At 42.0% G+C, this 27,966-nt stretch overlaps 1 protein-coding gene across 1 annotated transcript in view; it reads right to left on the reverse strand.

Annotated features, from left to right (window-relative positions):
• The window catches only part of SLC7A8 (solute carrier family 7 (amino acid transporter light chain, L system), member 8), a 60,061-nt gene extending 36,602 nt beyond the window's left edge, over window positions 1-23,459 (reverse strand). The window contains exons 1-3 of the mRNA XM_006883305.1: window positions 23,287-23,459; window positions 9,592-9,796; window positions 8,513-8,664 (exon numbers count right to left, since the gene is read on the reverse strand). Coding sequence (XP_006883367.1) covers window positions 8,513-8,664; window positions 9,592-9,796; window positions 23,287-23,431 — 502 coding nt within the window. The 5' untranslated portion in view covers window positions 23,432-23,459. The remainder of the gene's footprint in view (window positions 1-8,512; window positions 8,665-9,591; window positions 9,797-23,286) is intronic.
• Window positions 23,460-27,966: the final 4,507 nt, after the last annotated feature.

The raw sequence follows: 27,966 nt of genomic DNA on the forward strand, positions 1-27,966 counted from the left end.
ACACACACACACACACACACACACACACCCTAGACTGCTTGTCTACAAGCAAAGGAATGCCCAGGATTGTCAGCAGGCAGATACCAGAAACTAGGAGAGAGGTCCCCAGAAGGAACTGGCAAGGTCAAGACTCTGATTTGGACTTTTTGCTTCCATAACTGTGAGAAAATAAATTTCTGTTCTTTAAAGTCACTCACTTGTGGATTTGTTTTTCATTTAGTTGGATCAATGAATTAATTTTGTTACCAGCAGCACTAGGAACATGAGACAGAACCTTCCTCCCCTTCCAAGTCGTACTCGTCCCAGGCGGCTTTCTAGCAGGCTCCTAGGGTAACCAGAGACTGCATGGTGCTGCGCAGAGTGATCAGGAGGATGTGGAAGCAGAAATAGAGAAAACATATCCTAACCACTCATCACAAATGCTGGAAGCAGATAAGTAGAAACACATTTCGTTTTGATTTGTCAACAGACTGGAATTCCTCCTCCTTAAAAGTTAATCAGCATGTCCATTTTTATCTTTGTTTCTTGTTTTTGTCACTTCTCCATCCTTATTACTTCTTTTTTAGTTCAGGCCACCTCTCTGGCCTTGACAAATACTTAGCCTACTAACTTGTCTTCCTGGCTCAAATGTTAAAGTCTTTTCTTTACCCAGATAAAAACCTAATCATGTTACTACTTCTCTGTTCAAATTCCTTCAATGGTCCTTTATTCCTTAGATAAAATCTGCTATTTCCTATATAACATAGAGATCTGGCTCTTGCCCACCTGTTCAGCCTCATTCCCTGTCATTTCTCTAAGTTTTACTCACACAAAATTACTTGCTTTTCGTCAACAAGCGGTTTTTCTTCTGAGTCTCAGTCTTGCCTATGTCTTTCCTCTCCCTGGATGGCCTCTGCTTTTAGACCTGTCTAAAGCCTTCCTAGGTCCCTGACACAAATGGTTTGTGTTCAGCTGTTTTCTAGTTGGGTGTTCTAACCCAGTCAGCAGCTCCACAGACAATCTATTTCTATTAAGATTATAGCCAAGATCTTGCTATGGATCAGTTTTATTCTGACATGGAGTTGTCACAAGTTGGAGCAACTTTATGGCAGTGGGAAAAACTTGCCTAATACCTTTATTGATTTAGCTCAACTGAGATCCCTTCCTGGCACTCCCCACCTCAACGTGGAAGCACTTTCCACTGCATTGTATGTACTTTTATTTTATTTTTTTTTTAAATCAGAGTGTATTATAATCAGTCTCTTCACTAGACTTTTATCTTTTCCAAGACTCATGGTAATATTACTTTATCTATAGTTAGTATAGAAACTGATAAGGTGATTAACTGATAAACTTATTTTTCTTTCTTTAGAAAATTCACTTACAGAATAATTTTAGTTTTAGTGTATCATAGAAATGAAGCTTTATTTGCATTAACTATTGAGTAAATGATAAAAGATTTTCTATTTGAAACATTAGATAGTTAGACCGTATCAGTGAAAAATTAAGATTTCAATGAATGGGAATGAAATTTAGGCCAGTCTCTGTTTGCTTGGATTCACATAGCCACGGCTGATCAGACACCAAAGAGCTCTTTGGGGAATTAGGAAAGGAAAGAAGGTATCTGAGGCAATGGGTTTAGTGGTTGGAGGATAAAGATAGGTTCAGAGAATATGGGACCTTAAGGGAAAATGAACTGAGAATAAGGGATTTAGATGTTAGGAAAGACTATTGAACCCTCTGATGTCATGGGACTAATTTGCAAGAGATTTTGAAAACAACATGCACAAGTTTCTGTCAGAGCATCATGCATCAAGCCTTCGGGAGTTTCCTTTAAAGGAATTGCAGAGCAGTTCAGGTTTAGAAGCAAGATACAAAGGAAAGCCTTTCCCTCTCCAAACAGCTCAAGGAAGAGGAGGAAATATAAAACCTGAAAAATAGCCATTTAGGAATCTAACAGAAGAGAGAAAACAAGAACTTTTTAACTTGTGAAATGTACGCAGGATACTACAATCCCCCAGGACAAGAAAAGAGGAGCTTCTTTTCCCAGGAATTAAATTTCCCAGAAAGAAGGCAGTAAGGGATAGGATGGAGGGATGAAAAGAAAAAGACTTGCAAGGAGGAAGTGGAAAATGTGCTTACAATTTAGGTACAGTAATTAATACCAAACACAAAATTTGTATGAATGATTAGAAAACCAATTGCTTTGTAAACTTTCACTCAAAGCCCCCACATGCACTCAAAGGACAGAGAGAGATTTGAATATGAAGTAAGTTCTACTGCAGATGCTGGATATGACCTTACACCTGAAAAGAGATGAAGGAAAGGAACTGTCTAAATAAAAGGAAAAAAAGGTCCTCCTAATGAAGGGATGACAAATGCATCCCAAAGGAAAATGCAGGGCTTTTTTATGTATAACTACAAGCACTGGTAACAGTCAAAATATGGGATAAAATTATAAAAGAGCAAGCTGCAGAAAAGGACCTGTTAATATAAATGCCTACAAGGAGCTCTGGTGTTGTAGTGCATCATAATAAATTGGGCTGCTAACTCAAAATGCTTTCTTCCATAGCCACTGTGTGGGAGAAAGATGGCTGCTTTCCTCTCATAAAGGTTTACAGCATGGAAATCAGTGTTGGGTTGCCATGAGCCAGAAGTGGCTCAACTGCAGTTCGGTACACAGGTCTACAAAGCCAAATATGTACATAGATAATTGCATTTTATTTACAACTATAAAGATGCCTATCCATTATTACTGTGGCTACTGGGAAGGGGGTGATGAAGGTAAGAGGAGGCTTTCACAGTCAACTGTCTTTGTTTATTCATTGAGTATTTTACCCAGACTGTGGTCATTGAAGGGAGCTCTCGTGGTCCAGTGCTAAGGAGTTGTGCTGACAACATGAAAGCAGGTGGTTTGAATCTACCAGCTGCTCAGCAGGAAAAACCTAAGCAGTCTTCTCCTGTGCAATTTATAGCCTCTGAAAACCAACTGGAAGGTCAGTTATGAGTCAGTCCTGACCCGACGGCACATAAAAAAACATAGTAATTGAAGCTGTCAACAATTTTATCTTAGTTGGATCCACAATCAATACCCATGGTATGGTATTTAGGGTTTATTGTTCAAAATGGCTTCCCTAGCCATTGACTGACTTTGCCACATGAATGTATGGGAATATGCAAATAGGGTGGGTAGCCTCTCCCAAGGGGATTGGATCACCACTGAACAGATCCAGCAATAGAATTTGAGAATCTCACCACCAGCAAAGAAGCAGACATGAAGTGCGTGAACTTCAGGGCCAGAGATGCTTGTGCCAGTTGGACCTCCAGCAGCAGCAGCAGCTTAGGCCGAAGAAGAGAACCAGAGACCTGACATGAGGCAGAGCTGATCTTGAGACTGCTACCCCATGGAGGAACCAGAGTTACAAGCTTTTGCCTAAATTATTGGAAGACTGGGGTGGGGAGCAGCCATAATTGGCAGGATTTAGAGCTTTGTAACACTGGCCTAAAACCAAAAAGCTCAAGGTTGAGGTACCTATGGTAGCTATCCTGAATGAGTGATTGTATTCTGCTAATAACCTGAATTAGCCTTTTGACTTCCTTAATATGGCTGTGTATGGTCTGTGGACTATTGTAATGGATTTCAAACCCAGTAGACTAGTAAGATTGGTGTTGGGATCAGTAGAAGAAGGTACGGGAGTGTGGGGGACATGTCTGACCACATGGGAATTGGTTTTGTGTTGCTGATGGGGACAGTTCCCTTTTGTGGAGGTGGTAAAGGTTAGCTATGGGCATCCTCATGTGGCCCTTGCTCTTTTAACACAGGGTAACAGCAATCAGAAGACCTAAGGTTGAATTAGGAAAATCTGCTGTCAAGGATCTCTCTCCAACGTGCTAAAGAACAAAGACTAAGGCGTGCCTGACCCAAGCCACTGTATTTGCAACTGCTTCCTATGCATCTAAAAGTTGGACAAGGAATAAGAATGATAAAAGAAGAATAAATGCCAAAACAACTATGAGATATCATCTCACCCCAGTCAGAATAGCAAAATTTAACAGAACAGCAAAGAAACAAATGCTGGCGAGGTCGTGGAGAAATTGGCGCCCTTATTCACTGTTGGTGGAAGTGTAAAATGGTGCAACCGCTGTGGAAGGCAATATGGCGCTTTCTCAAAAAGTTGCAAACAGAGATACCATTTGAGCCAGCAATTCCACTACTGGCAATATACCCCAAAGAGACCATAACTGCCATCCAAGCATATATATACACACCCATGTTTATCGCGGCTTTGTTCCCAATAGCAGGGAGTTGGAAACAACCTAAGCGCCCATCAACAAACGAATGGACAGAGAAGCTGTGGTATATTCACACAATAGAATACTACACTGTATTGAAAAACAAGGAACTCATGCAATATTATTCAAAATGGGTGACCCTGGAGGACATTATGCTGAGTGAAATATCTCAGTCACGAAAGGACAAATACTGCATAGTGCCACTGTTGTGAAACAGGACTGACATTGTCTTGGGGGGGCGACTGAGAAAGATGGGATAAATAAACTGTTTAAAAAGGATATGTGATTAGGTATTATTGTCATGACAGGAGTCAAGAACAAAGGCTGCATAGTGGAATGGACCTGGGGGGAGGGATTATAAAACAATGAAATAATTTTTCTTTTAATTTTCAAAGAGAAGAGTATACTGTGGGGTGGGGATAAGGTGTGGGCAGGGAGAAAAGTACAACAATGAATGAATGGAAATCCAAAGTCTCTGTAAACTTTCATTAAAATTAATAATAAAAAAATAAAAAAAAAGAAGAATCAGTGCCTTTTAATTGTGTTGGAGAAGAGTGTTGAGTATCCAGTGGACTGCCAAAGAACAAACAAGTCTGTCTTGAAGGGAGTGCAATCATAGTTTTTGTTGGAGGTAAGGATGGTGAAACCTTGTCTCACACACATTTGGCATTATTGTCATGAGGGACTAGTCCTTGGAAAAAGACGTCATGCTGGGAAAGGTCAGAGAAAAAGACCATCAACAAAATGGGCTGACACAGTGACTGTAGCAATAGGCTCAAACATCAGAGAGCAAAGATAGGGCAAGGCTCAGATACATTGTTCATAGGGTTGCTATGAGTCATAGTCGACTTGAGGGCACCTCACAACAACAACGTCAATTACTTCTTGTGAAATAACTTTGTAAAAAAAAAAAGGAAAGAAGGAAGAGAGAAAAGCAAGCAAGCACTCCTCTACAAACCATAAAGGCCAAGTTTTATCACCTCCCAGTCCCCTCTTTTCTATTCCCTCATTCCACTAATATGCTTGCTCAGAGGAAGGAAGAAAGGCTTTTCATTTAATTAAATTGTAAAATACTTGCCTTTTTTTACTGCCTGGTGGCTACAGATATTCTGCTGAGTCAGCAGTGAATAATCAGCTTTGACCTAAATAATAACTCCAAGCGACAGTGGCAGTTGCATAAGCAAGATCCAAAGCTGCAGTTCCTTCTCTCTTATATTCCTCTCCTCCAACACCCTCCTGGCTCTGTGCAGGGAAGCTGGTTACAGCAGGTTCTTTCCGCCTTTCTACCCACTGTCTGGCTTATTCCACTATCATTTCTCATCAGATATTTCTAAAACAGCCCCTTCCCCCAGAAACCAGACTTGACCTCATCTCCTTCCTTTTACAGCAAGCTCCACTCTCCCTACACCTCCCCCAACAAACACAATCAAAGACACAGAGAGAGGCTTTGCTACACTCTGTCACCCCTCTGGTCTTGGTGAACTTTTGTCAGTTCCCTGAACCTGACTCTCCATCATATACCAGTCAACTCTCCAAGAAGAAGTGGCCTTTTCCTCTTAACTCTCTAATTATGGAGTGAATGGATCCCTGCCATCATTTTGCCAAAAGGAGACAGAAGAAAGCTGTTTCCTGTGTAATTCCTCCACACCATTCCCACGTATCTGCTATTTTTCTCCAGAAAATGCCTAGACCTACTGCTCTCAGCTCTATATCCAGCTGGCTGTCCTGGCACCTGCTACGAGTATGTGGTGATGGTGGGTATGTGGGTGAGAGGCATATGGAGTAAAAGATTTCAGCATTTAATGAAAGATAGCAGACATCAAGCCTTCTGGGCAGCCTGCTTCCTGTTTTACTAGATCCCTTAAGAGATGATCTGAGGAGTCTGTAGAAGTGGGTTAAAAAAAATAAAAAGAAAAGGGAAATAAGTTTCTAACAAACCAGAAAACAGAATCTCTGTGCACAGACTCAAAGCAGCTGGCCTGTGACCTAAGGAAGAGAGTAAGCATGCACAGCTGTGTACATACACCTATGCACCCCAACATAGGAGAAGAGGTGGGGCTCCACATGACATCCCCATCTGGTGGAAAAGAGGTTGTACAGAGATGAGATGAGCCCCTAGTTTTCCATTTCCTTCAAAGGAGAGAATGAAAAAGAAGCCTGGGAACAAACAGGGCTTAAGAGAATTGTTTCTGCTGATAAAAGTGGAACTGTATGAGACTGACTGACCACTGTTAAACTGGAGATTTTCCTTGCAAAGGGCAGACCAGATAAACTTTGTTGAACCTTTGGCAGGAGAAACTGAGTGATCGTGTCATTTTTGTCATAAGCCAGAGTTTCTCAATCCCTCCTTTGCTCTGTGTTCAGGAGTGTCCTGGGCAGGGGTGAGCTGAGGTGTGAAAAGCTGTGTCTCTGAAGCTAGGCTGCCATCAGGAGTGATTCTTATCTGCTGGGAGGTTGGAGCTTCTGGCCTGTGAGGGAGGCTAACGGGCCTACACTACGCACAAGCACTAATGTTGTTCAGTGGGTCTGAGTAATGCAAAAGAATTCACAGGGTCCAGCTGCTCAGGGAAGCCCAGCCAGTGATCTTGCACTTTCCGTAGGGGACGGACTGGATGCCCTTAGGGTTCTAGTTTTCCACAGTTAGAGGAAAAGAGTAGGTTTTGTTGTGTTTTCTTTTTTGTTTGCTTGAGACACTTTAGCAGCATCAGCAGGAAAAAGGAAGCTGTGTCTGTGTGAACGAGGCACCGAAATCGCAATGGCTAGCACTCATGTGGTCCCTCTGCCCACCACCCCCAAGCCTGTCTGATGGCAGAAACACAGCTCTTCCTGCATTCCCACGCTCCCCCCTTCACTTGCTTCTCTGCCCAGATCTGGATCCAGCTAGCAAGCAAGGGTAAAGTAGTCCCAGCTGCTTGACGCCCTAGCTCACCCTCAATGACCAAACTCAACTGGGGCCTTAGACGCCCAGCGCTGTGTTGAGGGCTTCCCATGTGTTATCCCCTCCAGAGGCAGAAAAGGTGACCATCCCCATCTTGCAGTGGGGCTGAGCAACCTGGTTAAACACTCTTTCCCATTAGAAAGTAGTATAAGCGTAGGCAGCCGGATCGCGAAGCCATATCCTAGGCCTCCGGATCATTAAGCAGCCCTGCCCACCCACAAGGAATATGTGCAAAACCAACGTCTTCGCTCTACTGGACCCATGGTGACCTGGATGTTGGGGAGTCTACCCGAAGATTAGATATCAGTGCCAATTAAATACCAGTACCCATATTTTGGGTCTCAGATGTCTGCCCTAAGGCAGGCTATTGGGTGGAGACAGGTTTCTCCAGCTTTCCAACGTGGGAAAGGACTTGGGAAAGGTGTGACCAGATGGTTGCTACCTCAGCCAAGTGAACGGGAAGGCAAGCAGGGCTGAGCTTTAAAAGGGGAAAATATCTAAGTGTTTATTACAGAAATTAGTTTTTTCATTAAATATCCACAATTAATTGAAACATCTACTATCAGAGACAACATTGAGGTCTTTTAGAAATAGAACTTTGCAGAACTTCTCTATAGAACCTCCTTAACCTATTACAGATAATATTTTCCCTTTTTCTGAATTTTTACTGCAATTACAATCATAACCATAGGCTCTACATATATATGTGGCCTTATCCCCAGTTATGAATCAAGTTCATCAAGGTTTGAAATCATGGACAATGCATATATCCCCAACCTATACTTTTTAAACTTTCTTCCCCAAGAACTTAAAAAGTGTGAGCTGGCATATTGAAAGACATGCTGTAGGAGGCCAGAAAAAAACAAAACACGAAACACTAAAAAGCTTTCAATAAATCAGGAGACGTGGGTTCCACTGAGGTCCTACCACCTTGGGTAAGTCACTCTCTTGACTCTGCTTCCTTATCTGCTAGAAAAATATGGTAACACTAGCCAAACCTAGTCATTTATCACGAGGGTCAAACAGATAACATAGTTAAACGTGCTTTGAGTAATGTACAGAACCTCCAGTGAAAATTACTGTGCCCCTGAACAGTTACTTAAGATTTTTACTTTGTAGCATCAAATTTTTATATGTGGAATCCATTCATTCAAAGAATATTTGTAGGAATCTGAAGGAGAACTGGTAGAAAAAAGAAAGAGGAGGGTATGGAGAAGAAAGATGGAGTGGAAGGAGAAACAGAGACTTGGGATGACTCAGAAGGCAAATCCACCATGAGGGCCAAGCCCAGGAGTCACTTACACAAGCAGATGGCAGCCAGCAGTCGAAGGCCATTCTCTGAGGGCAGGCAAGTAGGGAAGAGTGGCTGTAACACGTAGTTGGAGAAGGTGAGGGCAATGACAGCCTGGTTGGTGGGGTAGATAACCAGCAGAGCAATCCACAGCCTCAGGAACCTATGGGAAGAACAAGACAGGGCTTGAGGGCATAAGTGGAGACCTCTCCCCCTTCTCCCAACAGCATTCAGCTTTGATCAGGGAAAAGCCTGGGTAAGTCAAGGAGCAGCCTTAGGAAAGGGAGGTGTTTTCAAGGATGATGAGCTCAGTTCACCCTCAAAGGAGATGCTTAGCCTTCTGAAATGACAACAAATGAAAGGATGACATAAAGAAGAGCTAAGTTTCAACTAACTTACCAAATACAAAGTTTGGTTTCCTCCTCTCTCACCTCTCATTTTATCATTTCTTCTCTACCATTCCAGCCCCAGCAGCCAATAGAATGGACAGAAAGAGAAATTTTGCAACTGTCAAGTTTTGAAAGCCAGGACAACACTGAGGCTGTAGATACTTAAGCAACTACCAGTAGAGGCATAGGATGGAGGTTTACAGGAGAAAAAGCCTTCATAGCCTTCTACCCACTGCAGCGAGTTGAGGTCTTCCTAGTAGGGCTATCCAAGCAGAAAATTCATGACCAGGTTCTGGGATGAGAGAGAGGACCTGAGTCACACTTGCTAAGGAGAGGAGAGAGGCCTCTGTAACTCAGGTAGTCAAGAGAAAAGGGCTTTGTATTTATGATACATTTTCTTTGGTCAGCATGGTTCTGTTTGCCCTCATTCACACTCGCTGAACTTGCCCAGAAAGATCAACATAGAGATTAAAACAGCAGACCTATTTCCTCTGCCACTGTCAGGACCATCAAGGGGACACATCAAGGGGACATTAGCTCCTTAACATGGAGACGAAAGAGAAATTCTATTCTCTAGCTCTCCTCAACACACTGGTGATAGGAAAGGCCTGGCCCTGGCTCCTTCCAATCAGACTTCTTTCTGTGAAATCATTCTCCTTTCTTCCGAGACCACTCAGGTAGGGCCCTGAAGATCCTCTTACCCGGCCAGTCCTCCAAAGATATCCTTCACATAGGAGTAGTCACCACCAGATTTGGGGATGGTGACCCCAAGTTCAGCATAGCACAGGGCTCCAATAGCTGTGATGAGACCCGTCACGATCCAGACAATGAGTGCAAGGCCCACTGACCCAGCGTTCTCCAGCACTCCTTTTGGTGAGACAAAGATTCCAGAGCCGATGATGTTCCCTGCACAGGCACCAAGGGTAAGAAGGAGAGACAGTGGCGTTAGCATAGCTGGCAGGACAGATATTTGCAGGCGAAGTCTCATCTCTGATTTGATTTGTAAATAACATGTCTCCCATTTTATGGAAGAGAAAACGGATTCTCAGAGCTACTGAGTGAGTTGTCCAAATCCACAAAGCAAATGGTGGAGCAAGTACTGATTTTCCAGAACTGTCTGGGCTGCATCCAAGATGACAAGAGTCTTAAGACTGAACACAACAATTCTGGAAATGTCAGTTGTTCTGACAGTCGCTGTCCAGAAGGCTTGAAAAATGAGCCAAGGGTCAGTATCTTTTGGACAGAATGTGGGCACACCTGACTAGGAGTGATCAGGATCTATGAGCTTGGACAGCACTTCTGGAGACTGGCGTCTACCCAGTCCTACCCATAAGTGAGGAGCTTTAAATGACCCTATAAAAACAGTTCTAACAGTCTGGAAATGGTTTGTAGGAGCAAAATACGTGTAAAACCTCAGCACTACAGTCTTCCAAAGTTCATTCGATCTATTGTTTTGTGTGACACTCATAATCACCTATGGGATTCAGGAAGAGGAATAAGACAGGAATTCTGCATTTATGATACAAACCAAGAAACTGAGACATCGAAGGGTTAAGTGGCTTTCTCAAATTCCACGGTTACTGATGGGTAAAATTGGATCCAGAAGCTGGATCTCCTGATGCCCTTTCCACTAATCCACTTCTGCTTCCGTAAGCAGGGGGCTGGTATTCCCTTGAAAAGTGCAGCCAGCAGCAAATACTAAATGGTTGGCTGCTGGGATGTGTATTGGGCAAGGGGGTAGCAAAGCAGCAGCTCCTGATATGCTTCTTCCTCAGGTTTTCTTTGTCTATTTCTTATGATTAAAGCAGTGGGTAGGGTCTATTGGATGGGTTCTTTGAAAACCTTCTCTTCATCCCTGGCCCAATGGCACCATTAAAGGCCTAAGAGATCCTTCTCAGAGACAAAACCGATGCTAAGTGGACCCAGATAGAGATGCAGAGCTGAAGTATTCTGAAGCTAGATAGATCTGACAATATTCTGAAGACATCTCAAATTATCACTATCTCTCTTCAGATTTGAACAAGCACTGAGCTGAATCAAATAGCATGGGCTTCTAGTCTCAACCTTCTGAAGCAAACTTTTCAATTAATACTAACTCAAGTTCAGTCAAGTGCTTCCACTTCTAAATCACAATCTAATTTTTAATACTAGACCATGTATCCAGTTATTGAAATCAAAGAGGGAGAGAAAAAGTTATTTACAATCTAGAAGCAATAACTTTCCATTCTTCTGGGACACGGAATATGCTGTCCCTTTTAAAAGAAAAACACTGAAGTATGAGATGAGTAATGGGAAAGGGAAAGAGTCCAGAAGGACATAAAAACAGCAACAACCCATGAGACAGCAATATAAAATCAGAGGGCATGGTGCCAAAGCTAGGTACAGACGGGAAGGGAGCACATTTCTGTCCTAAGCATGTTTTCCTGAAGCTCTTGTTGCTAACACTCTACCCCAACAGAACAGAACTTCTTGTAGAAAGCCAATTGAAAGAAGAAACAAACCTTAGTCTTGAAATTTGTTATATAAATATCAGGCAAAGAGAAGATTAAAAAAGAAAATGAGATCCTGAGTGGCAGCAGTTCTTAAAGATTTGTCCTTTTCTTACGTGTTTACTTAACGTCCTATAATAAGAACACAAAGATATCTTTTAGTTCTCCTCTTGCTCAACTAGTCCCAATATGTGCCTGGCATGAAATATAGGGTTAGTGAATACTAAAAGACCTGATCGTAGTATCCTAGGATTCAGGACATGTGGCCAGGTGAACTCTGTGCCTGTGAAAAAGATATTACTGCTGTTCCCTGGAAGACATCATCAAGTGCTGGGAGGTGAGAGAAACAGCATTGCTACTATATGCTGAGAGATGATAGCAAACTCCTGGCTCAGCAGAAATTTATCAAACTGTGATCTATAGAGCATTTTAAAGTCAGCCAAGAAGAGCCATTAAACTAAGGTTATAAAACTAGCTTAAGGGGTTGGAAAAACAAATCAACATAGCAAACAAGGTTTGACTTTTATCTTTAAGTTACTGAGAAGGTAGGGAGGAACAGCTAGGCACTTCTATAGACAAGCATTGCTGTTGCAAGAGGAGAGAAGATGGGTGTTATTTAAATAAGATTTGGTCTTCTCAGGAATGAAGATTGTCAATGTTCCACTAAAAGTTCTTAAAAAACAAACACTAATTGAGATCTGGAAGCCCTTCTTTTCTGCTTCGGCTCTGACATTTACAGAGTGTGTGTGCTCTCTTCCATGCAGGAGCTCCAGCAGTGCTTTGAGGGGTCTGCTGCACTTCCTTCCTCCCCTCATTCTTGAATAACAACCTTGATGGAGCTAGCAGAATGATGGTGAAGGTTACAGTAGCCTGGCATTGAGACAAAGGCCCTTATTTTATAAAATTTAAGTTTTCTTTCCAAAAACATTTTAACATTGATGAAATTAAAATTAAAGCTAAAATTGAAACATGGAGGCAGGCTAGTCCAAACTGAGGACTGGGAATCAGGAAAACCAGGAGGGTCCCTTCCTGACTCTAGCCACTACCTAGAATACCAGTATCAAGTGACATTTCCTCCATCTTGGACTCCTCAGAGACCTCAACAGGGAAGGTATATCACTCAACCACTTACAGCAGAGCTATGCTGTAATTTCCTCAAATGTAAAGTCTACCATGTACAACAATCTTCCGTGTGATTATTTGACCACTATTTCTTTTGCCACTGGACTGTAAGCTTCATGAGAAAAGCATCTGTGTTGTTGTACCTTAACCTGTGGAATGCCACAGATGAGGCCCCCCACACTCCATTAATGTTGACCAAGTGGATGATGCCTGATATCAATCCAGAATTTATCTCAAAGGGCAATTTCATAGACTTGTGGCTTTGGAACTTCCAAACTTTGTGAAGTAAGTTGAGGGTGTGTTGTAGGCAAATGAGTACTTTACCTCACTTGTTTCATTGTGGAGAAAAGGAGAGCGACTATTATTATCCTCGTCATTTTATAGGAGAAGAAAGTAGGACTACTATTAGACCCATAAAACGAAGGAGGCATTATTATATCTCTATTTTGTAGATGAAGAAACTGGGACTCAAAGAGGCAGTTGTTTGCCTACACCACAGGGTAAATTATTAGTAGCTAGATTAGAACCCAAATCTTCTGCCATAGTGTCAAACTTTTCCCTAAAAAGAAAAGACTTTTCTACATAGATGGAAGTCAGCTTCATCAGATCCCTTCGCAGGCAATGAGAATGGTTTACAGAAAGCACTTATTAAGATGATGGAACAGAGATCTGATCCTTCCCATTGCAGTGTTGTTGTTGTGTGCTATCAAGTCAGAACTGACCCAGAGCTGACCCTCTAGCAGCTTTTCAGAGGCAGTAAATTTCATAGGAGGAGACTGTTGGTCTTTGTCTTGAGGAGCAGCCCGTGGATTTGAACAGAATGGTGTCAGGTTGGCAGCACAGCTCCTTACCACTAAACCACTAGGGCTTTCTAATACTGCCTTCAATTGTTATTGTTAGATGTCTAAGAGTTCACTGTGACTCATAGCAACTCTAAGAACAACAGATAGTAACCATGCCCTGTCCTGTTCCAGCCTCACACTCTCCCACATGCTCAAACCTATTGTTATAGTCACTATGTCAATTCATCTCGGAGGATCTTCCTCCCTTTCAACCTTTCCCAGAAGGATGCCTTTTTCCAAGGACTAGCCTGAACCTCTTGACAACATGCCCAAACTATGTGATGATGTAACGTTCCACTGTCCTGACCTCTAAGGAGCACTCTGGTCACTCTTCCTCCAAGAGAGATTTTTTTGTTCAATTGACAGTCTATGAGATAGAGTGAAATGCAAATGCTCGTGTTTATTACCCTACTTAATGCTTAGAATAACTTTCTTAGCTATGTAAGACAGGTTTCTATCATTACTAGATCACTTTTGCAAAACCTGAGGCTTGGAAAGGTGGAGAGACTTGATCAAAGTCTCCCATTGCAAATAGCAGGGCCTGGACTAGAGAGCAAGTCCTTGGACTCCACCATTCCACACAGTCTTTGCTCCAGAAATTGCACAATAGGCACTTTAACTGCAGGGCTTTTTCAACTTTGATACTGTTTATATGAGACTTTTCTGGAATGGCTTTAAGAAAAGGAGATCTGAAAAGGACTTTTCTACCTTGACCACGGACCTTTCTGAAGAGATCTAGGAAGAAATTTAATTACAGCGGGGACTTTTCCTCTTTATTGTATTAGAGTTACTATCTATAAAGACACTTAGGAATGGGCTGCGCATCTGTCCAGATCACTAAAGTACTTGAGGTTAGGATTTTGGTTGTCCCCAGATAATAGCATCATCATCTTAACACACAAGTCTTTGTGAAAAATGGGTTCTCGGACGCATGGACAATGAGACCCAGCCTAGCTTGTTCTAGAAAAGAAAAGCCAAGCAAGTCATTCCATTTAAAAGAAGCTAAATTGTATTACTGGGCAAGTCTTCACTAGAAATTTTGCTGGAATTAAGAAAAAATCTACCTTTACCATGAATAATCACTAGCTTCCTCATCTGTAAGCCAAAGCTCATGTGACTCCTATTAAGACATTATTCACATCCAGACCTGTCCACAATAGAATGTTATAGCCATCAAAGAATTTCCTAGGACATCAAATTACAGACTTCTAATGCCAAACAGGCTTTCGGATCCAAAAGTCTTTGGCCATCCTTACAAACTCATGCTAGTTTTGAAATCTCGTTACAGCTTCCTCCTGGTATTTGGAGGTCCCAGCCATTTCTATCATACGCAAAGGAAACTGAAGTGAGTCTTCTTTGGGAAGGTCTTTGGGAAGGTCTTAGGGCTTCCAGGACCAGAGGAACAGCAAGAAAGCGGAGGCATGAGCTTTGATCCTCACAGCAGTCCTGGAAGTTCACTGTGTGCCTTGTCCCTCGTCCCTCGTACCCCCTACAACTACAAATAGCAGTCTTAGTGGTGAGAGCAGGTCAATATTCAACAACTTGTCCTGTGGAGTGATTGCCTCCTAAAGAGCGGAGATATGGAAGGTTCTCCAAGACTCTACTGCTCTGGATTCCTTACAGAAACATGGAGAAGGAGACTAGACTTTGAGCTTGTTCTCTCATTGAGTAGCCACTGAGTCCCTGCTTTGCCACTTACAGCTGTGAGTCCTGAATCTTTCAGAGTCACTTCTTTCATTTGCAAGGGGCAAGGGGAAGATGTATGTCAACGGCGACTGTTCCTGTTCTATATGTCTCACTGGGTTGTTAGGGAGAATCAGAGGAGATCATGTATATATGTGGGGACACTTTATGAACTGCAAAACAGCAACATGAGGGATTTCTAGGATTTATAGAAGCAAAGCTAGAGACCAGTGCTTGGAGAATCTGACAATCTGACAAGAGGCATTGACTCTTAAAAATAGCATTGTAGGGCTAGGACCATGAAATATTTTCTGAGTCATTTGTGTAGGTATAATTTTTAGATGCCACAAGTGGGCGAGCAGCAGGTAATTACATCTCTAAAAGTATTTATTGAGCACCCACTCTGTACATGCTTGTTCCAGGAGGTAACTGGAAAGCACTTTTTCACACATAGTCTTAACAAAATAGAGAGCCAAGTGACACCCACCAGCTACTGAAAGACAAGTACTATGGCCTGAGGTGCTAAGTGTGCAGAACCCTCGAAATGCTCATTAAAGAGCCATATCTGGCCGTGAGCCCCTCTCTGCCTGGTCAGGGAACCAGTCACCAGAAGCAAAAGACTTTGTCAACTCGAATGGTTCTCATCTGGGGATATTTTTGGCCCCCAGGGACATGGCACTATCTGGAATTCTTTTTCATTGTCACAGCTTGGAGGAGGTGTGTGTTACTAGCATCTAGTGGGTAGAGACTAGGAATGCTGCTAGACATCCTACAACGAACAGGGTAATTCTCCACGGAAAATTATTTAGCCTAAAATGTCCATAGTGCCTAACTGAGAAATGTTAGTCTTTAAACTTCTGTATCATCTTGTTTATCTCTAAAGTCCCTCTCAGATTTGAAGTTGAATGCTTTGTTTTTGACTATTTGCAAACACTTTCCAAAAATTTACCACATACCAGGATAAATATTTGGGAAGGTGAAAATGAGTTAAACTTGGTCTTTGTCCTCAAGAAATTGCATGAATTCATATGAAACATATACCACAGGCTCAGCTCATTGCCATCGAGTTAGAACCAACTCATAGCTGACTCTCCAGTGGGTTTTTGGAGGCTGTAAATCTCATGGGAGGTGACTGCCCACTTTTCTCCCAAGGAGTCACTGGTGGGTTTAAACTGGAAAAGAAGCGCTGTCTGTGGGTTACCAGTACAACTACCCTTGGAGTTTAGGCTTTACTTTTAATACTCCACAAGAAATTTCTATTTTATAGGTAAGTAAATTACTAAGTAACTTATTCAAAGTTATGAAGCAGGGGAGCAGTTTGCAAACCCAAGACTATCCCCGAGGCCCATTCTTTTCTGCTCTCTCACCATTGGGGGTCTTCCCTTTCTACACAGACGCAAACTCATAGGAAAGGTCATTATAAGCTTCCTCCTTTCACCAGCAGGGCCAATGTGACAGATGCCCCCTTATCCCAAAGCAACTGGATTTGCCTATAACATTTGCTTAGTTAACACAATATGTAGAATCTACTCTAATGAAGCAGTAAAGAATGTTCACTTTACAGATGTACAGACACATTTAAAAAATTATAAAGATGAGACTACACCAATAATTCTTCAGCAATGGCACACTTCTCTGAGTAATGTGCCTGCACAGCACACATCTCACTGTGAGGTTGCCTGGCACATCCTTGAAGAAGCCCTGTTCCCTTAATGATGTCACTGCTAATGCTGAGGATATTTAAAGCAAGGAGCAAGCCAATGGGAAGATTTGTGCCTGTGGAAAAGAATGAGGGATGAGATGTGATCGATAAAGCTTTTGAATGCAAATCTTATTCATTCTATAAATAAAACAGTTTAAAATAGACACAAGGATAATATTTTTTGGAAACAAAACTCGCCAGTGAATGTGTAGCACAGGAACTGATACATAATGTGCTCAGTGAGTGTGTGTCGAATGTTAAAATATGGAACATTCCCAAATCTTATGACTAGCAGTCTCCATTCCCAACCCAGGGAGCAGCCCAGTGGATTTGTCATTTCAAATCTCCTGGGAACACATCCTGTAGATCCCTTGGAAAAAGACCAAGGCATGGTCCTTATTCTGTATGCTCAGTAAAGAGTTAATTGTTTCTATAGCCCCTGTATCAAATTATTTCACTTGGACCCACAATCAACACAGTGGAGGCAGCAGCCAAGAAATTAAAAAAACATATTACATTAGGAAAATATGCTGTCAAGAAGATTCTCCAAAGTGCTAATGAGCAATGATGTTGCTTTAAAGACTAGGGTGCACTTGGTCCAAGCCATGGTCTTTTCAGTTGCTTCCTTTGAGTCTAAAAGTTTGACAATGCATAAAGATGACGGGAAAAAATTGATGCCTATGGATTAATGCTGATAAAGAATATTGAACATACTGTGGACTGAATAAAGAACTAACAAATATGTCTTGGAGGAAGTGTAACCAGAGTGCTCCTTAGAGGCAAGCATGGTGAAAATTTTGCCTCATATGCTTTTGGCACATTGTCAGTGGGTGCCAGTCCTTGGAAAAAGTCATCATGCTTGGAAACGTAAAGGGTAAGTGAAAGAGAGGAAGACCCTCAATGAGAGGGACTGGCACGGTGACTCTAACAATGAGCTTAAGCATGTGAGAGATCATGGGGGCAATGGTTTGAATCTAGCAGCAGCTCCACGGGAGAAAAGACCTGCAGTCTGCTTCTGTGAAGCTTCTAGCCAGGGAATCCTATGGAGCAGTCCTGCTCTGTCATATAGAGTTTTTATGGATCAGAATCGACCTAGAGGCACACAGCAAATAAACACACTCAGATGCTTACAGTTATATGTCTGTTGATGGATATTCTTTTAATAAAATGTTTTTGCCTACTCGTTTCAGTATCAGACATCCATAGCCTTTGCAGACACTTATTTGCAGAGGCTTATCGTTCTCCATGTCCCACCCTTCCACCATACAATGCACATCCGCTTCTTCCCTTCTCTCTGGATTAACAATTAGATAGACAATGGTCAAGCATCTTAATGTGGAATCAGATAATCTCAGTTATTAACAGTGAACCGTGGTGTCTCTGGGACTTATCTACTGTATATAGAAAATAGCGAGAATTCTGTCTTCTTCCATATTAGTTTTGTCAGGACCAAATAAGATAATGTAATATTTTTGAAGAGCTTATAGCACAGGCTGCCTTAAATACTGTGCTCTTTTAACAACAACCAATAAGGAACAAATTGAACAACTCACAGACCACATGGAAAAGACTACATTTACCATTTACAATTACAGTTTTATTATAGGAAAAAGCATACAAATTAAAAGACATAAAGAGAGAGATTTGAAAAGACTCAATGTGGAGTTTCGATGTCCCAAAGAGGAACATGTTGTTGTTGTTATGTGCTGCTGAGTCACCTGTGACTCATAGAGACCCTCTGTACAACAGCTCTGAACCCTGCTCTATCTTGAGCCAAACTCATTGTCTCTGACATGCCCACCCCCATTACCCTAGTCAGAGTCAATCCATCTCATCCAGGGTCTTCCTCTCTTGAGCTGTCCCTCCACCCTTTCAAGCATAATGTTTGTCTCCAAGGATTGGTCTCTCCTGACAACATTCCCAAAGTACATCAGCCGAAGCTTCAGAATCTTTGCCTCCAAAGATCAGCCTGGTTTCACCCTCTCTAGGACAAACTTGTTTGTTCTCCTAGCAGTCCATGGTATAATCAGTACTCTTCTCCAGAATCACAGCTTAAAGGCATCAATTCTTCTCCATCATTCTTGGTCATATTACTCTCCCTCATTAATCAAAGGAGAAGGAAGGGAACACTCCCAACATGATAGAATGACACAGTGACTGTAACAAGAGGCTCAAGCAAATCAGAGATCACGAGGATGGCGAAAGATAGGGCAAAGTTCAGATCTATTGTTCATTGGGTCCAGATGTGTCCTAGGTTTCTTTGATGGCACCTAATAACATCAACAGTGATATGAATCAGTCTTTTGCCACCAGGAAGCCCTGAGGGTTTCTAAGTCCATAACTTTTATTGGAGCTTTACTATGAGGATTACAGTGACACTTAATTAACATAAACCCTTAGGTGATCAGATTCTCTGAGTGCAGTTGAAGTCTTTATTTTACCATACTTAACTACATGGGTAATTAACCTAAACAGTCAAGAACTTCATTAATGCCTCTAACATAGTGTGAAGAACAGTAAATGTGCCAGCCAGAGCTTGAAACAGGCAAACGCATAACTGCACCAGGAATTTACCTTTACTACTTCCAGCTAACTGTTGAGCCCTCCCTTTTACTAAAAACACTTTCTCACTGAGAACAGAGCAAGCATTGCTTTATCTATAATAATAAAGATCGTTACAGACATTCTGAAAGAAAACATGTGGCTTTTAGGACATAAAAAAAATAGAAATAATAAAGAATAAGGCTTTGCTCATCTTTAAAGGGTGGAGATGACAACATAATCATGATAAAAACAAATATGGAAAAAAAACCCAAATATGGGAAGCCAATACTAAATATTTGTAATAAACTGAATGCTATAAAAATACCTTTAAAAATAATAAAAAAAAAAGAATAAGGCTTGTTCTATTGTTAGGTGCCATCAAGTCAAGTAAGACAGTGATTCTATGAACAAGAGATCTGAACCCTGTCCTATCTTGTGCCATCCTCATAATTTTTAACACATTTTCTAACCCATTGCTGCAGTCACTGTGTAAATCCACTTGTTTGAGGGTCTTCGTCTCCTTCTCAGTCCCTCCACCTTTCCAAGCATGATGTCCCTTTCCCAGGAATGATCTCCCATAGCACCATGACCAAAGCATGTGAGATGAAGCTTCATCATCTTTGCCTCCAAGGAGCTCTCTGGCTGCACTTTTTCCAAGATATAGCTGTTTGTTCCTTTGGCTGTCCATAGGATATTCAGCATTCTTCTCCAACACGACAGTTAAAAGGCATCAATTCTTCTTCCGTCATCCTATTCATTGTCCAACTCTCAAATGCACAACAAATGACTGAAGATCATAGCTTGAATCAGATGCACCTTAGTCCTCAAACTGATGTTATTGCTTCTCAATAATTTGGAGAGATCCCTGACAGCAGACTTTCCCAGTGCAGTACATCTCCTGATGTCCTGACTACTTGTACTGAGGGTATTGATTGTGGATACAAGAAATATGACATTGTTGACAGTCTCAATCTTTTCTCCTTCTATCAATAAGTATCAACTGCCTGGGGTTATTGTGAGGAATTTTTTTCTCTCTATAGTACTCCAGAGTTGTTATTCTCCACCATGGGAAGAGCTTTAGGAGTGTTCTCACATGAACCGCCTTCTATGTATGGGCAAAGCACTGGTAATATTTACTCAACTAAAATGAGACTGATGCTGAACACTCCCATTTCTTTATAGTATTAAAAATCATTTGTGGGAAAAAGAATTTTGGGTTTTTATAAACCCAAAAACTCTCAGTATGTGGGAAAATTCCTTCTACTCACAAATAAAACAAGAAACCAAATCCATTTTCATCAAGCTGATTTTGACTCACAGCGACCCTATGAGGACAGAGTAGAACTGCCAGAGTTTCCAAGGCTATAATTAAAAAACATTATAAAAGCAAACCACCTCATATTTCTCCCTTAGAGTAGCAACCTTTATAGTTAGCACATCTGCCTCCAACTCTTAGTCCACTGCACCCCCAGAGCCTACCTTTGAATACTTCTACCTATAGAGGGATGAGGGAGCCAGTCTGGGAGGCAGGAAGAAAGAGGTCTGAGTGTATTTGTGTGCTCATGGGTGTGCACATCCGTGTATGAATCAGAATCTTCTCAAAGGGAGGTAAATGTTAAATCCTATCAGTCAAACTGGTGAAAGAGGTAACAGCCTTTGGGTTATTTATAGACCTCAAATTCACATGTGTTGCACATATTGAGAACTTTGCTGATCTCATTTTTCTAAGCAATAGAGATAAAGGAGAAAGCAAAAAAGGAGTAATGAGAGATTTAGATCATGCCTGTAATTAAAAAACAAAACAAAACAAAACACCTTTCTCACAACTGTAGGTGCCTAGAAAGCCTCCCAGAGTCAGAGATTTCAATAAAATCGGATTCTGATTTGTAAAGTACAGAGATAACAGGATTGCTGAAGTCCAGGTGTAGAGGTTAAGAGGATGATCTGAATATTAAACTGATTTTATTTTATCTCAAAGATGGTTATCCAGTGGCACTTTTGCTCTGATGTCAAAAAGACTCTGTGCTACCGTCTGGGACGTGGAGTCATCCAGATAAACTGGCTCATAAGAACCAGGACACAATCAGCCTTCTCAGGGGAATTCTGGAGAGATGACACAGAAACATATTCAGGTCTGACAGTCTTATACCCCTTTCTCAGGAAAGAAGGAAAAGTCCTCTATCAAAGACAGCAGAAGAAATTCACCCTGCTCCTCACCTTCACTGAAGGAAAGGCCTTGGTGAGTCACTACCCATCCCCCTTCCTTCTCCCCAGCTGCTCTGGAAATAAGCACATGTGTTGTCAAGAAGCGGGCTGTGTTATGAACCCCTGTGTCTTAAAGAGATGAGGCTGGGTATCACGAACAGTTTGCAGTCAGCCTAAAGGTTGGTGGTTTGAATCCACTCACCAACTCTGTGGAATGATAAAGGATTGGTGACTGCTTCTATAAACATCAAGCAAAAAACAAAACCAAAAACTACAACCCAATGACAACAACAACAAAAAACAAAAAAACCCCTTTACAGAGCAGTTCCACTCTACAACAACACATGGGTCAGTATAAGTGAAAATTGACTCAATGGCAATGGGTTTATGGGTCCTGTAGAGTGTAGCTGGGCCTCAGAGAGGTCTGCACTGGAAAACCTTAAGAACGCCCAGTTGCCCCAGTTTTAGAGCCATCCAATCAGAACACTCATTTTATTCATCAGCTCCTCCTGGACTCCCCCTTCTAGTTCCTCTCCAGAACCTCCTAGGGATTTCTATGAGTTAATAAGAGATCAGTTTACTCCACTAAGCAACTATACATTTACAAAAAGCCAAAATATCTCTCTTTTTTTCTCCTCTATTGTCCTAATATGTAAAACGGTTAGAAGGCCCTTGTTCTGTCTACTTCATAAGGTAAAAGTGTTGCCTTAAATGGAAAAAGCAATGTAATGCAAGACATAAATCTATAGGAATGCAAGACATAAAGCTGTAGGAATGCAAGTTACTATTTTTACCATTTGATGCTATCTTTATAATTATACACCATGTTGGTTTTATGTACCATTGAGTCAGAACTGCCAGAATAGCTGACCCTCCAGTGGATTTTCAGAGACTATAAATCACATGAGAGGAGACTGCCCATCTTTCTATCAGGGAGCTGCTGATGGATTCTAATTGCCTGCCTTTGAGTTGGCAGTGCAACTCTTTAAGAACATGGTGTGATACAATAGATATAACCTATTAAATATATCTCAAAACTAGTCGCTGTTGGGCTTATCAACAGACCACTGAAGAGATGGCTGCATTAAGAAACTAGAAAACTATACATCAGTGGAAATTAATGATATGGAACACAATGGATATGAATGTATGAAGCACAGTATACATGAAATGTTGTATAAAGCACAGTGCACATGAATGAAACACAGTGGATATGAATTACATTGTGCAAAGCAATAAAAAACAACAAAAGAACGAAAAACCTTATAGCTTCTGTATTCACAGCTGACCCTCCAATAAAATGTCTAAGGCTGTAAATTGTAAGGGAGTAGATGACCCGAGAGGTGTGATGTGACCTTTGAGTTAGCGCTGTAACTTCTTTACAGGGCAGGCCACCAGAGCTCCCTGACTACATAGGAGCTCCTTAAAAATCCAGGTGCACCTGCACACTCCCCCTCAAGCCTGCTGAATCAGGGCCTCCAAATGTGGAACCCAGAGTTATTTTTTAACATGCTCCCAGACAAGACAGATCATTAGCCAGACTTATGACTGCTATCTGTTCTATCTGAACACGGAACAGATCTGTTTAGGTTGGCTTGGAGAAAAGAGATACATAGCATATATGACTTGCCCACTCCGATACCCCTCAAACTTGACCAGCACGGTCAGTTACATAGCACTACAGACTGATAACCCTTTCCTTTAGGGTTAGGAAGCAAAAACAGTGTTTTAGAGGTGTGAAGTAAGGTTCCCCAAGAGGAGCACCAAAGAGGGGAAAGAATAGTCAATGTGAAAAGGAATTGGACTTACCTACAATGATACCACAGGCACTGACCAATCCGATCTCCTTCTTGAGAGCCACTCCGCCCCCATCGGAACCAGGTCCCGCATCTGGCCCAGTCCCACCTGGATGATTCTTTTCCGTGTTCTTTCGTTGCCTGGTTTCTTTTCCCATCTTTCAGTAAAAATTCAGTCTTCAAAAGGTATCTTCCTAAAAGAGTATTTGTGTGCGTGTAAATAGATTTCAAGATCTCCTGTAAATTAAAAGACCCTTTTCTGAAATAAGGATCACTCGTCCTCTCTAGAAAAGACACAGATTTTTAAAATATATCTATTTCTACTCCAAACAACACTTTCTTGTCATTCGAGGTTATAAACAAGGAAAAGTGTTCTTAAAAAGAAAATAAGGAGGGGAGCTCTGGTGGCCTAGTGGCAAGAAGCTGCAACTACAATCGCAGGGGTGCACGGTTCGAGTCCACCAGATGCTCTGCCGGGGAAGGAGGGGCAATCTCCTCCTGTACCAGTCAGATCTGATTTGACGGTACACGCACACAAAAATAATAAAATAAAATAAAATAAATAAGGAACATACATATATATTAATATAAAAATAGAACTGTACCAGCTACTCTCTCCAGAAATTCTCCTGTAGAGGATGCAGATCTTCAGGAACCAGGCTGGCTCTGCTCTGTCCCCGGCAGTAGCTTATTTTAGACGAATCAACAAGATAGTCTGATTGTCCTTCAGCTCTCCCTCTAATAAAGTAAAGATTATCTTTACCTCCCCTTAGCCTTCTCTTTTATAACGAGGATAAAAGTAGTTTGCATTAGCTGAAGGGGTAAAAGAAGGCAATCTTCAGGTACTTTTTTCTCCCTCAGAAAAACAAACTGAACCCGACCGGTTTGCTCTAGATCTCGTTTCCACCTGATACGGGCTTCCTTTCCCCTCCCCTTCTGCCTTCGGCTCTTGGCTGCTATTTGATTTCTCTTCTATCTTCTCGTCAATATTTTCCTTTTTCTGATCTCCGTTCTTAAAGCACAGACAGCCCCATCCCTGCGGGTTACAGTACAGCGACTCCACACATGAACGCACCTCTCTTAGAACAGGGATTTTATTTGCTGGACGAAGCTCCGCCCCTACCTCCTCAGTTCCCCTCCATCCTCAATCCTGTCTCCTCCCTCCTCTTCAATTTAAATATCAGCACCCGCGCCCCCAACAGAGCTCTGAGAAAAAGGGATGACAATCTCCCCTTTTCTGCATTCTCCTCCTCTTAAGAAGTGGAAGTAAAATCCTTCCCTGTCAAGTGTTGGGAGAGAGAATTCACTAGCGTTACAGGCCATACAGCATTTGAGAGCCATATAAATACGGGAATGCTTGGCAGACACTGTGAAAGCCAAAAGAAGTAAACTAGCCAGTGTGTAACAATTTTTAAGTCTGGGCCATCTGAGGATACAGAAAGGAAGATTGTAGGAACGTCAGCTTCAAGTTTCTCAAAGTAGGGAGAATCCACCGGTGGAGGAGGAGACTGGAAATTTTAATTCCAGTAATAATAATGGGAAAGAGGTTAATTTGGTGTCATTCCAAGCAGAGTGTGAGGAAGCAAAACCACTGGGAAGGGAGAATAAATTCTCTGTAGAAAAAGACAAAAAGCTTTTATTTAAAGACAAAAAGATTCTTACCTCCCCACCCCGCCCAGCCTTGCAGGAAACTCACTCACTTACTCATTGCCTTGATACGGAACCGACTCATAATTCGGCCTCAAGCGGGTTTCTGAAGCTGCGTATTACACAGGAAGAGATGGCCCTTCTTACTGCCTTCAAGTCACTGATGGATTCAAACTGCCAGAGAGGCTTGGCCTTTAGGTTAACAGCACATCTCCCTACCGGCGGGTGAAGTCATCAGAGATTCCCTTCTCCTAGGAAAAAGATGACACAAAATTCGGTTGAAAACTTTTGCAATTCCTATTTTGTCTTGTTTTCATTTAGAAATTACTTTAAAGGTAACTTTAAAGTAACCCAGGCGCCACTCCTTTCTGATGGTTTAGATCCTCCAGCGGCTCTGCTCCATGGTAGAAAAGATGGCCTATATCCTTCAGGGCGATTTAGTTTCTTGAAAACCTAGGGTGAGCTATGAGTCAGTTCCCACTCAACGGGAATGAGTGAATGAGTGCAGTTACTCAAAAAGAAAACAAACAAACAAGCCAACACTTTAAAAACCTGGAGGATGAGTTTGACTCAAAAATCAAAGGGGGGGAAAATCATCAATGGAGTGGGGAAAGAATTATCACTCTGCTGAGTTACTATGAGAATTGACCTGTTGGTGTAAGAAATGGCTGATGTTACCACAAGGGTTACTATCAGGCAGGGACCAAGGTCAAAGGGAGAACAAAGGATTCAAGGAATATCAAAAGGTCGACAAAGGTAGTGAACAGCCTCAACTACCATGAAGTGGCCCTCTCTTCCCTCCCTAGAAGCCCATCCATCTAGCTAAACCACAATGGAATGTCCCTCCCTTCCCTCTCTAAAGACCCTTACTATAAAACCTGCCCTAGTCTTCACAATTACGTGATATGCATCAGAGATTTGGACAGCGAATAGGGATAATAGAAAGAGAATTGATGCCTTTGAGCTGTGGTGCTGGAGTAGAGTGTTGAATATACCATGGACTGCTAGGAGAACAAACAGGTTTGTCCTGGAGAAGGTGAACCCAGAATGCTCCATGGAGTCAAGGATTCTGCAGCTTCGTCTGACATACTTTGGTCATGTTGCAAGGAGGGACTGGTCCTTGGAGAGGGACATCATGTTTGGGAGAGTGGAGGGACGGTGCAGGAGAGGAAGACCCTCGATGAGATGGATTGATTCTGTGAGTGGAGTGGTGGGAATGAGTGCATCTGAGATGGCTAGGTTGGCACAGGATAGAACGGCATTTAGGGTTCTTGTACAAAGGGTTGCTGAGTCGCAAGCGACTCGATGGCACATAACAACAACAACAACAATCCACTTTAGGGCGCAGTATTTCCCTGGTCTGTCCCTCTGCCTGTTTCTCTCTCTGCAGACCAAGGAATCCCACCCAGGAGATCCCTTAATAAAGCTTCTTTAGCTCTGGTCCCTTCCTTGGGTCCTTGACCTTACATCCAGTGCGAAGACCTAACAGTTACTATGAGTTGGAATTGACCAAAGGCACACAGAAACTGTGCTGATATTGTGCCTTGCCTTCCAAGAAGTATTTATTTCACCCAGAAACTGCTGCCTTACAGTGAGAGCAGTATCTCAATATCAAGTGCTTCAAAACCACAGCATGCGGCAGTATAACAGACAACACTATGCTTCTATTATAAAAAAGGTGGCACAATTAGCTACAAGCTTAACAGCTGAGAGCTCAGCAATTTCAATCCATGCAGAGGAGGAGTACAGCCTTGGCAATCCAAGAGAACAGCTCTATCCTGCACACGGGGGGGAGGGGCACCAAGGCCACCACCCTGGCCTGGAGTCAAATCCATGGCAACAGCGAACAATAAGGAATACATTGTTCAATATTTTCTTTTACAGTAGATCTGTAAAAGGTCACATTTCCCAAATTGATCGTTAAATTAGGAGAATGTCACTTTTACCTTTTGGGGAAATGTCCCAACACAATTGGATTTTAAGATTCAGTAATACATAATTTCTTAAAGTGGATCTGGTTGAACTACTGAAGCAAAGACTTTTGCAGATGGGGTAAAGTCTGATCAGTATTTAAGCTGCTTCTTGATCACTCAGCAAGTGTTAAGAGGTTTCAAAGGTTAGGAGTTCAGCCCTTTCTGTCAAGTTCAAGATACAACAAATTAAAAATGTCAGCAAAAAAAGAGGCATAGTGGAATAGTGAATATAAAGAGGATTTTCAACAAAGAGACAGGGAATATAGCACAAAACGCTACAGGAGAGGATGAGTCATGGGAAACGAAAAGATTTTTGAATTGCTTCTGATCTTTCTTCACATTAGGAAAGTGTTGAGGGCAAATTTGAAAGGTCCCTTTTAATACAAATGCATTTAAAGATTTCTGCTCAAAATTTAGCACCAATGTTGATTAAAGGCATAAGTAACCCCCAATAACACTACCTTTCCCAGGTCAAACATGCTCCTCTCACTGAGCAGACCTCCTACATTTCTCAAATGGTGGGCTCTGCTACTCTTTGCCTCACTCAGATTCTAAGCCCTAAGTAGCTCTTCATATTGTTACTAATTGCTCCCTGCCTTTTTAAAATTCTTACAGGATAAAAGAAATGACCAATTTAACTGTGAACCAGTTGCTACTGCTACATCCATTTTCTCCCCTAGTGACTCTCCCCAGGCCAACCCAATCTAGCCTCTGAACCCCAGCTCTTCACTCCTGTTCAGCAGGAAGTAGCTAGAATAAAGATACATTGCCTCCCCCCCCCCCACTGGAATATCAGGAGACTGGAATGTCAGGCCCAGACCAAGGTGAAGGGGGGAATAAAGGATTTAAAAAATATGACATGTCAACAAAGGGAGAGAACAGCCTGGCTGAACCATGACCACAATGGAATGCCCCACCCTTCCCTCCCTGAAGACCCCTGCTATATAACCTGCTCCACCACACCTTAGGTGCAGGTTTCCCTGGTCTACCTCTCTCCAGATCAAGGAATCTTGCCCAGGAGCTCCCTTAATAAAGCTGCTTTAAGCTTTAAAAAAAAAAAACAACCCCCAAAA

The sequence above is a fragment of the Elephantulus edwardii genome, unplaced genomic scaffold (assembly GCF_000299155.1).
Source record: "Elephantulus edwardii isolate Elephantulus edwardi_28Jun2011 unplaced genomic scaffold, EleEdw1.0 scaffold00026, whole genome shotgun sequence".
NCBI classification, from domain to species: Eukaryota; Metazoa; Chordata; class Mammalia; order Macroscelidea; family Macroscelididae; genus Elephantulus; species Elephantulus edwardii.